The sequence below is a fragment of the Sitophilus oryzae genome, unplaced genomic scaffold (assembly GCF_002938485.1).
Source record: "Sitophilus oryzae breed Bouriz unplaced genomic scaffold, Soryzae_2.0 scaffold_815_pilon_pilon, whole genome shotgun sequence".
NCBI lineage: Eukaryota > Metazoa > Arthropoda > Insecta > Coleoptera > Curculionidae > Sitophilus > Sitophilus oryzae.
The window spans coordinates 7,448,020-7,460,186 of record NW_022147434.1 but is presented as its reverse complement, the minus strand read 5'-3'; the positions used below and the strand labels follow the sequence as shown (position 1 = coordinate 7,460,186).

Genomic DNA, 12,167 nt, shown 5'->3' with positions numbered 1-12,167 from the left:
CTTCGGGTTCAAGTACAGGTGAGCATTCCGTATGCGGCCGAAGACTTCTTCTAAATTCGCAAATGCTCCTCAAAAGTTCTTCCCATAACCAATACATCGTCGAGGTAAACCAAGCACGTTTTCCAAGTTAATCCTCTTAACACCACCTCCATGAGACGTTCGAAAGTGGCTGGAGCATTGCATAATCCAAACGGCATGACCTTGAATTGGTATAGTCCGTTTCCTGTAGAAAAAGCCGTCTTTTCTTTGTCTTCCTCGTCCAGACCAACTTGCCAGTATCCACTCTTTAAGTCGAGAGTGGAGAACCAGCACGAACCTGCCAGTGTGGTTAACGTGTCGTCTATACGTGGCAGTGGGTAGCTGTCCTTCTTAGTGACGTCATTGAGCTTCCGATAGTCCACGCAGAATCGTGTACTACCATCTTTCTTCGTCACCAAAACAACAGGAGATGACCATGGACTCGATGATTCTTCGATAACTCCATCTTCTAGCATCTTATCTACCATTGTCTCCATTTCTTGTTGTTTGGAAAGGGGCACCCTTCTAGGACGTTGTCGAATCGGCTGAGCATGACCAGTATTAATCCGGTGCTTCACAAAATCCGTTCTTCCACTGTTGTTCTTTTCAAAAATACTGCCATGCCTAAACAGGAACTCCTTAGCCTTCTGTTTCTCCTCAGATGTTAGGTGATCCCATGGCTGCTCTAGATGTTTTAGTGTTTCTTTGGATGCCATTTGTGTAACAGCTGACGGCACTTCATCACATCGGGTGACACTTCTTACAGGTTCGCAGATGGCTATCTTGTCACCTTTTTGAATCTTGACACAATTCGGGAAAACATTCGCAACTCTGATCGGTATATTCTTGTCGGTGTTCACCAATGATTTTCCTACTAAGTACCTATCTTGTTTCTTGTCGACACTTTGTACCAGTCCAACACAGCACCCAGCGATTTTCTCCACTTTACCGAATACGATCTTCTCGGTATTACCAGGTATCACCACAGTTTCCGCTGATCTTACATCCATTCTGCCTGGTCCCTCGTCTGGAGATAACATGAACTCTTCATTTCCAATATTTAAGATATTTCTCTGGTGATCGAACGAAAATCCATGTTGACGAATCACATCCATGCCCAAGATGAAGTCATCTTCAATATCTGCCACTAAGACGCTATGTGTCGCGTCGAAAAAACTACCCGTCTTAACAACACGTCTCCTTGGAAATGAAAGCCGTATTTATTTACATATATACAACCTTTATTAAATACTGAGCTTACTTGCAACTAATAATAAACCAAATCCACGAATAAATGATTAATTAAGAAAGAGAATGGAAAAGCGTAAATTATACAAAACCCGGTACGACTCCGCCTTCCGCTTCCTTTTAAAATCTATACGATACTAAAGACTAAAATCCCAAATATTCAGTTTTCTAAAAAATAAGGCACATGTTTTTAACTCCCAGTACCTACTTCAAAAGCCACTTGAACTACGTCCTCGAAGGAACCCTTGTCTTCGGTCATAAATTAATAGACAAGAGTTCCCAAAACCAACCGTCACCAACAGTAAATCCATAAACTTTCACTTTTGAATAGGATCGAGAAAAACATGTGCATCTTAAACTGAAATTACCTTTATTCTAAAAAATGTAACAGAAATTGTTCCCTAAAAATATATACTGGCTCTGACACTATGCTGAAACTTCAAATTTCCTAACTTCAGTTCGACGATAGCCTCTCCCCGTACAACGGCCATTTCCCCCGTAACTGTACGTAAACACACTCTTCTTCCCAGAGGCATCAGCTTCAATCCTTGCACTGAGTTAGCCCGTACCAACGATACCATAGCGCCAATGTCCACAGTCATTCGGATTCCCTTTCCATTGACTTTCCCGTCGATCACCAAACTGTCAGCGGTTCTTCCTAGACTTCTAATGGAAAAAATCCTGGGGGCTCTGTTCTCCCCAGTCAATACTCGCCCCTTAGTATTGACTGATTTTAGTTTTCCTGGTGCCTACGTTCTCTGGATGGTGAACGGGATCGCATTTGAACGCGGCAATCCCGTTTGATGTGGCCATTCCTGCCACATCTATAGCACCTTATGTCCTGGGATCTTCTCTGGTTCTCTGTCTGGTTATTGTTGACTCCCTTGTTTATTAGTAGCTCACATAGTTTGTCGAATTTTCTACACATCTCCTCCAAACTTCTGTGGGTACTCTCGGGCTGTTCCTCTACCGTTACCGATCTTATCTTCGGTCTAGGGATGGCGCTAAAAGCAGCTTCGATTTCCAGCGCCCTGACCAGTGCTTCGCTGCTGGTAGAAAATCGGGATATTTGCAGCGCCCTCTGTAATTCGTTGTCCCTCAGTCCGCTGATAAAGCACTGAGCAGCGAGTTCCTCCCTAAATCCTTCCGGTGCTTCAGGATACGCTAGGTGTACCAGCCGACGTAAGTCTGCTTCAAATTCCTGCAGACTCTCTCCGGACCTCTGCAGGCGTGTCTTGATCTGGGCCTGGTAAAGTTGACGTCGATGTTGGTCGCCATATCTTCTGTCCAGTGCAGCGACCAAAGTTTGGTATTCCTGCTGTTGGGCTGCAGGAATAGTTTGCAGCAGTTCCAAGGCAGGGCCACGCAGCGCGATGACAAGTGCCGCTGCTTTGTCCTGGTCGGACCATCCGTTGGCAGCGGCGGCTGCTTCAAACTGGCGGTGGTACATCGTCCAGGTGGTTTGTCCATCGTAGGTCGGGGCCTTGAGGTTTGCAGTTCCAGGAACGCCAGGTGTCCTTGCTTGTGCCTTGGTCTTCTGTAGGTCCTCTAATTTTTTCATTTTCTGTTGAAGGCGCTCCTCCAGATCTTCTACGGCTTCTTGAAGGTGTATTTCTTGTCTTTTTTCCAGATCTTCGAAGTTCTTTTTAAGACGATTTTGATCTTCTTGTCTTTCTCTATGACGTCGCTCCTCCAAACGAATTTCTAAATTACCTAATATTTTCTCAAGCCGGTCCTGTTCTTCTTGTTTGTCTTGTTGTCGTTGAATTTTCAAATCTTCGAAAATGTTCTCAAGCCGGTCCTGTTTAATTTCTTGATTTTCTAGAATTTTCAGTAAGTGGTCTTGTTCTTCTGCTTTCTCTTTTTCTAGTCGGGCTCGCTCTTCTTCTCGTTCTTTACGGAGTCTTTCTTGATCTTCTGCTTTTTCTTTTCTCATATTCTCCATAAAATCGCCCAATAATTTGCTTACTTCCTCCATTTTCTTCGTTTGCTCCCTTGTACCAACCATAAAAATATTCTAATTCGGTCTAAAAATCTTCCAATCCACTTAATTTCTTCTTAAAATCCTCTTGAATCGCACTTCCGACACCAATTGTTACGGATTCCGTGGGTCCACTATTTAAACTCGATAAAATACTTAACGAATTTATTTGTTTCACTCTGTACACACAACTTATACTATTTACAACACAACTTATGCAACTACTATTACTCTAACGGTATTTCGCGGTATTTTCAAACTTCAGACTAACTTCAGATTTGACTTCAAACTTTTAAACTTTAAACTTGTCCAACTGTCAAAGCGCGGGCCTTATATACCCCCTGGCGGTTGTTTCTAGATTTTTCTAAAGAATTCTATAATTTTCTTTACTTTCTGGCGAATGCGCCAGGTTCCTTCCACATTGCGATTTTTTAGCAGTATGCAGTTATGCAACCAGTAATACACCTTGACAATAGCAAATATGGGCGAAAAGTAAATTTGAATTAAAACTAAAATCTTTAATTGCCATTAGAAACCCTATAAACAACGCATAAAAATATAAATTATTAATTAACCTATACAACATTAGTTTAATGATTATTTTTAGGTTTATTTTTTTAGTTAAAAGTCTTTTAAATTATTGTAGTCTGGCTGATATCAGCTGAGGTAGGTGGATTTTTTCCCATTTACCTCCTTTGAGGAACAATATTTTTGTCAGTGACAAAGGCTTGTTTGCTTTAAAATGATAGTAAATATAATTTCTCCCTAACAGCTGCTAAAGAAGGACCAAGTTGACCAAGGACACTTTCCACTACTTCCATTTCTTCCATACTTGAAATTGAGGCTAATGTTTCAAGAATAACTTTTTGAGCTTTATCCTTACGTTTATTGAGATCTGGACTTATATAAGGTTTGCTCAATTCACAATTTGTATCACTCTCTGATTCAGATATTACCAAATACTCAATGGTGTTTTCTTCAGCAGGTTCTAAAAAGAGAATAGGTAGTAATAAGATAAAATAGTGATTTAAGAGTATACATTAATGCGAAGTTAATATTTTAGCTATTATGGTGGGTTCATACAGCCAAATAAAATAAAATAAGAATAAAATAAAATAAGAAATAAGGAATTCTTATTTGTGTGCGTTCATACAGTCAAATAAAATAAAATAAGAAATATATATTTGCTCATGCGCAGTACGATGAGGCTGGATAAAAGTTAACTTTTACGATTGTTTATAGTAATTTTACTATTTATAGTATATTTATTTATTCGTTGCCTACTATATTATACATTTTACTTATGTGAAATTATAAAATAAATTAAATCCAAACTGAAAATATTTGTAGGTTAGAATTAAGCGTGTGCAAAGCCGTTTTCACATAAAATAAAACAAGAAGTTAAAAGATAAAGACTTCTTATTTTATTTGGCTGTATGAACGCATGTACGGTATCCCATATAACCAACTTTCTTATTTTATTTTATTTTATTCTTATTTTATTTTATTTGGCTGTATGAACCCACCATTACTAGATACCACGCTAAATTAAAAGCAGGGGGCGAATTGTGAAAATTATACAGGGTGTCCGATAAATAAGTGCAAGTATTTTAACAGGTGGTATAGTTCGCCCCAATGACTAAAGAATACAAGGACATGTAACGCCCATACACGGGCTGCAGCAGACTTTGTTAAGTTAGATGCCATCATATTGGAGCCTAAGGATGGGTCACCACCTCGTCAAAAGCGACAATTTCAGCGATTTTTAATAATTTGTTGTGTGTAGTGAACTTTGTATAAACTTTATCACAATGGTGATGTGTTCAGCTTTCAAGTGTAAAAGCCGCAATGATAAGAAAGAGCCAGGAGTTGCGTTTCATAAGTAAATAAACAGTCCACTCCACCTTTTTAGCGTTTTCTTATTGAATTATTTTTCTGATACTATATGTATTTGATATGTACTAATCCTCGATACTAGTTTTGTACCTTTTGTTAACATTTTAATACGATTTTTATCGTAATTAATTAGTATTGATACCATCACCTCCACCATAGGCGTAGTGAAAACATTTATTAAAAATAAAAATATCCCTTCAAACAGCTAAGTTAAGAAAAATATATGTCCACGGCACTGTTTGGTGCCATGGTAACAATTTGGTCTCGGGTGTTATATGTCCTTGTATTCTTTAGTCATTGGTTCGACCCCAGAAATGTGAGCCCCAGCCCATAATTTTTTGTTTTGCGAAAAAAAAATGGTGAACATTTTATATTTTGGCACTTTCCGGAAAATGTTGACTTTTGAGTGCCACTGATTATTCTCGGGAAATTCGTTTACAGTGCATAGAGGCAATCTAGGACAGAATGCAATGTTGCCACCTCCTACATTACCCACATTCTGCATGTTTATAAATTCACAGTAATTTTAAGTGTCTACAGAAAAAATGCGAAAATTAATTTTATTCATTATTATTAGCGTAGATTGCTATACTAATTCAACTTTTGACAGTTGAGTAAACTGAAAAAAATAAATCTTAACAATTATTACAGTTTCTTTTTTCGCCATATTAGAAAATATTTTCAATCGTTTCAATCAAAATATGTCGTTAGTGCTTATCCTTTTGCTAAAAATTTATTATATAGTATTTTTATCCAGCCCCCCCCCCCATATACGGAAACCAAACACTATACATCTACTACATTTCCACATATCTATTAAACTGAACATCAGAAAACTATCACTTGCAAAAAATTATTATTCAAATCATAATAATTTTTAAATACAACAAAATATGTTAAAAAACTTACTTTAGGTTGCTTTACTTTAGGCTTGTGGCATTTCAGTTGATTTTTATTTATTTCGTTATATACAAAATAGCCCCAATTATGACCCCACTGGCAAAACCGGTGCGTAAAACTAAGCTCGCTACCTTAGTTGAACTCATCTAAAAATATTTTTTTGCTGGAATAAATTATAATACAAGTTAGACCTTCTGAACATATCAAAATATTTAGTTTTTTATTTTTGTATTTAGAATTTTCACAAATTATATTTCCTAACACTTGTAGAATAATAATTATATAATAATTTTTTTGTATACTAGCTATTTAAACCCGTGTATTTGTATCTTATATCAATTGTTTACGATATTCTCCGATGGTGGCAGCACCGGCGGAGAATGCACCAAACTTATATGCCATGTCAAAATTTTCTGCAATATACATTTATCTCTGAAATCGATGTTAACCTATATTGAAATTAATCTCTAATATTGAAATTAAATATTATGATCTGCTCAGGACTATGTTAAGTTTTGAAATTAACAAAAGACCTGGATCTGATCGTCTTCCCAGTCTGTTTTTAAGAGAATCTCTCATATTTTATTTTTAATCGCTGTGCATTAAAAATAAAACATGACTGGAGTATCATAAAAAAATTAGAAAAAATCCAACAAAGTGTCTCGTAACAAGTCCAACGCTAATTGTTTTGTTTTGTAAAAATATTATTGCACCTAATAATAAAATATAATAAAGTTTATTCAATATACACTGATTTTTGCAAAGCCTTGGTAGATCAAGATATTCTAATAGATGGGAGGTATATGCCTATGATTTTTTTTACATCGTTCATTATACAGGTAGACCCAGCAAGTGAAATTAAAAGAGAGTTTGTCCAATCATTATGCAGTTTTCTCAGGAATTCTTCAAAGTTCTTATCTTTATTTATTTATTTATTTATTTCATAAACGCCAGAGGCATTCAACAAAAAATACAATTTGAATAGATAATAGATAATATAAAAATTATACAAAATACAGAAATAATAGATTCCAAACTAAAAAAATAATAATGAGAAAAAAAATAACAAAGGCCAAGCATAGTCTACAATTCATTCTTGAAAACAATTACATTTCTAGCACGGTTTTTAAATATACTTAAAGAATTACAAAAATAATCCAAGTCGTATCCATTCACACTTCTGGAAATTCTATTTGCAGGGCAATTTTGTGCATAAAAAGTTGAATATGTTCTTAAGTGCAGCAACAATTGTGACCTCAGATGTCTTGGAGCAATGTGAAATTCGAAATTTGCCAAACAATCTGGTGAATCGATACGATTCGATATTAGTTTGTAGAAAAAACATACAGCCAGATAATCCCATCTAAGCTCCAACTTTTGGAAGTTTAGATACTCTGAAGTCTCAATCATATTCAACAGAATGTTATTCTTACTAAGGAAGAAATTCATATATTTTAAAAACTTTTTCTCAATTTGGAAAAATCTACTTTTATGTGTTTCATAATGTGGCATCCAGATTATGGAAGAGTACTCTAGTGATGATCTTACTAGGCTGTTATATAATGTTATTACTGAGGACGGGTCTAAAAAATCTTTGGTATTTCTAAAAATAAACCCCAAATTCCTGTTTGCCTTCGATATTAAATTGTCATAATGGTTGTTAAAATTTAATTTGTAGTCAAGCGATATTCCAAGATCCTTAACAGTGTACACTCTGATTAAGTTGGTGTTATTAATAGTATACGTTACATCAAACTTACTTTCGCCCCTAATAAAAATAATAAAAGAGCACTTATTAATGTTTAGTTTGAGTTTATTGTCCACACACCAGTCATTGAGTAGATCAATATCACTCTGCAGTTCCATAGAGTCTGAAATAGTTTTTATGTCCCGGTAAATCTTTAAGTCGTCTGCAAATAATAAGTATCGCTAGTAAAATTATTTCCTATATCGTTTATAAAGATACTAAATAAAATTGGTGCAAGATGGGAACCTTGCGGCACTCAGAAAACTGCATAATGATTGGACAAACTCCCTTTACTTTCACCTTGCTGGGTTCTGCCTGTAATGTACGATTTAAAAAAATCACATAAGGGACTACGAATACCATAGGCATGTAATTTTACTATTAGAATTTCGTGATCCACTAAATCAAAGGCTTTACAAAAATCAGTGTATATTGAATGGACTACGGTTTTATCGTTCATAGATTGCGGAACAAAATTTACGTATGGAAACATGTTCGAAGCCGTAGATCTGCCTCCAAAGAAACCATGCTGATTAGTTACAATAATATTTTTAAAACAATTAGTTAATGTTGGAATTAACATTTTTTCAAGTAATTTTGGAATGGCAGACTGAATGCATATTGGACGATAGTTACTGATGAATGATTTGTTGCCGGATTTGAAAACTGGAGTGACAAAGGAATGTTTCCAGTCAATTGGAAATGCCCCAGTAGACACACAGCGATTAAAAATAAAACATAGAGGTTCACAAAGGCTTACTGCACATTCTCTTAAAAACAGATTGGGAAGACCATCAGGTCCAAGTCCTTTGTTTTTTTTAAACTTAACATAGTACTGAGCAGATCATCATATTTAATTTCAATATTAGATAGGTTAACATCGATTTCAGAGGTAAATGTATTTTGCATATTTGAATTTTGACTTGGCTCATAGACATTTCCAAAGTAATCCGCAAACAGATTGCTAATTTCCAACTTATCATATGCAACTTTATTGTCCCAGGTCATTTTGTAAGGTAGCTCCTGACAATAGTTGTTTTTATTTTTAATGAAATTCCAGAATTGCGATGAGTCAGACTTAATACTCTGTTCAGCTCCTTTTACGAAATTGTTATAACAAGTCTTACTTTTAAATTTACAAATTTCGCGCAAAGATGAGAATTCATTACTATGAATTCTCATCTTTGCGCGAAAGTTCATCTCATTAGATGAACATTATTACTATAATGTTCATCTAATGTTTCCTTATATAGTTTATGCATGATCTTTTTCTTTTTGATTGTATTAATTAAGTCTTTATTAAACCATGATGGAAAGGTACTTTTTTTAAACAGTATTTAGGGATACACTTCTCAATTACATCATATACAATTTCGTAGAAAACCGACATAATTTCGTCAATATTTTTTAAATTATAAATCACTGTCCAATTTATATCTAATAACATATTATTCAATTGTCCATAATTCGCTTTTTAAAATTATAGAAATATTGTTCTTTATCAGGACACACTCTTGATGTTGTTTCTATAGTTAGTCCTATTGCCGGGTGATAAAATCTTCATTTACGAGGGAGTACATTTATTAACTGTTGTTTGAATGTTAGTTAGACAGAGATCAAGTATGACACCAAAAGTGTTTCTAATATAATTTAATTGAAATAATCCTAAAATTGACAACTCATCACAAAAGGCAATTTCTTTTAAAGAAGTGGCATTTTTTGCACATTCGTCAAGAGGATCCCACTGTAAATTCGGTAGATTATAATCTCCGAAGATACAAGTTTTACAGTTAGTATATTTACTCATAATATGACTGACGTCTGACATATGATTTGTGTAACTTTCTAGGAGAGTTTGGTGGTATATAAGTACAACCAACTATGTATTGACAACGGTTATATGTAAAATTAATAAAAACTTGTTCAACATTATTGTTTGTGGAAGATGTTTCCATAGCATTAAAAGTGTTCTTACATGCTATTAGGACTCCCCCTCCGCGATTTTTAGAGCTTGTAGTGCTGCTCCTATCTTTCCTGAATACGGAATATGAAGAGTCCACCAATTCACCATCGTTAAAATTCTCGTTCAGACCACTTTTACTCACACAAATAATATCATAATCCGAAATTGCAACTGATAACAAAAAGTCCCTTGTACCCATCTTGTACCCATATTATTTAGTATCTTTATAAACGATATTACAAGTCTCAGTTAAATACTTTAGTCGGGTACTTCTAATTTCTGCCATATCGAGCGCTGCGATCGGAATTTTTAAAATCAACTGAAATGCACCAAGCCATACAGATAGAGAATACTTTAAAATAATTATCACAATGTAAATTTAGGCATATTGACTTACCCTTTTCATGTGATGAGATTGTCAGTGATGAGTCAGTACCAGTGTGAAGGGTTCCTGATATAGAAGAAATGTTATCATCAACATTGTGGTCTATTGATGGACCTGTTAGTTCTTTACCCTGAACTTCTGCTGTAAAATAATCTATATAATGCTGAACAGATGGTTCTGGCATCGTTTCTATCCGTTGAATCTTTGGAGAAGACTTATATGTGGAATCTATATAATTTGATTTATGTTCCATTAGAGAGAATGGCAAAGTTACGGAATCATTGGTCTTTTCAAGTAGGTCTATATTTGGATTATTAGTAATTTCCGTTAAATTGTAATTCAAAGGATCTGTAAAACCAAAAAATGTTAATTATTTTATACAGGGTGAGTCTTAAAGAAGTGCAAACATTTTTATAGGTAGTATATTTCGATCCCACAAATACGCCTATGAGGTTCTTTCCGCGATTTTTTTAAATTTAGAATTTGGTGGCTTCTGTTTCGCTCTTGTTTAAACCAAAATATCAATCAAACAGATAAAAAGAAAAAAAAACAGCCAAAACAACCCAAACCAACCCGACCTAACCCTAACCAACCCATACAAAACCAACCAATCAAAACAAATCAATACAAAACCAACCAATACAAAACCAAACCAAACCGACCAACACCAAACCAACTCAACTCGAGCCAAACACAAACCAAAGAAATGAAAATACACTTAGAGCGTGTTTTCTTTTTTTTTCGTATTAAAAAAAAATTAAAACCTATGACGTCATTTTTTCCCTAAACAAAAAAGATGCATGAAATTCCGCATAATTTACTAGCTGATCTGACAACCATGTATCAATCATATACGTATTACTTTTTACAAATATACTCAGGGTTCCCTATTTAACCCCGTGTGCAATTTCTGTGCCGTAAGAAAAAGACAACATAACCCAGCTCCATATTAAAACTGCATAAGTCTATTTCACCCTATGATATGGATTGAACTGCGATTGCGCCAAACTCCGATTGATTGTTGTTTTAGTTCTGTTTGGATTACTTTTTATTTGTGCGCGTAAAAGAGTGATTTTGTTTAGTTTATTGTTTCCAACTATTTTTTGATATTTTTCCAACTCCCATGATAATGTGTTATAAATAATAAAAATATAAATAAAATTGAAGGTTAGGGGAAATGTCAGTCAACCACTTCCCTTTAAAAACATCGACCAATGAAAACTTCTTCAGGTGAGGCATGCTCAGTTAAATGAATATCCGGGTGAAACAGACTTATGCAGAATTCCATATTGTTCTTTCACTGTTTGGGCTTCACTTTTTGGAGATTAGGCTGAGTATATTTGTAAAAAGTAATACGTAGATGGTATCAATTCGCAATATATGTCAAAATTCGACCTTCACTACTGTCAGCGTAAACATAGAAATGCATAGAAAGGGATATGACGGATATAAAAACAAGTTCGCGACTCTTTCAATCGGTTATGGAATTTGCCCTCTAATTTGCTATAAAAATCAAATAACAACATTTTTAAGAATATTTTTTATGTTAAACGTGTTTTTCCGCATCAGATTTTAGTCAAAGAATCCAAGAAGTTCATTTTAAGATAACAGAAACTTCATTTTCTAAGAAAAATCGTGTGTTAGGATAGTTCACCGAAGAGTTTCTTTTATTTATGTTTATATTGATGTTATTTTCTTTTATTTATGTTATATTGATAAATATGATAATAAATGCGGGAAGTTTCTTGAAGCTTGAAAGTAAGAAATAGTTCTTTTTATATTTTTTTGGTATGTGGTGTTTTGTTCTTGTTTGTTTTGTATTAACACATACCGTTTTTTAATAAAATAACTCGATTACATTTTTTTGTACCAACTTATTTCTTTGTAAAATAAAATAAAATACTTTGAAATTAAAATAACAGACACATCTATCACTGTCAAGAAAGCTGTCAAGGATCTTGTCGTTGGACAGACTATAATTATTGTATAATACCATAGACAAACAAATAAAAAGAGACTGGCAAATCCC

At 34.6% G+C, this 12,167-nt stretch overlaps 1 protein-coding gene across 3 annotated transcripts in view; it reads right to left on the bottom strand.

Moving 5' to 3' along the window:
• Nucleotides 1-3,733: 3,733 nt before the first annotated feature.
• LOC115889507 overlaps nt 3,734-12,167 on the bottom strand; it is a 28,176-nt gene continuing 19,742 nt past the window's right edge. For all 3 annotated transcript variants that reach the window (XM_030909527.1, XM_030909525.1, XM_030909526.1), the window contains 2 exons: nt 10,151-10,486; nt 3,734-4,235 (listed from right to left, as the gene is read on the bottom strand). In XM_030909527.1, the coding sequence (XP_030765387.1) occupies nt 3,985-4,235; nt 10,151-10,486 (587 nt within the window). In that variant the 3' untranslated portion in view covers nt 3,734-3,984. The remainder of the gene's footprint in view (nt 4,236-10,150; nt 10,487-12,167) is intronic.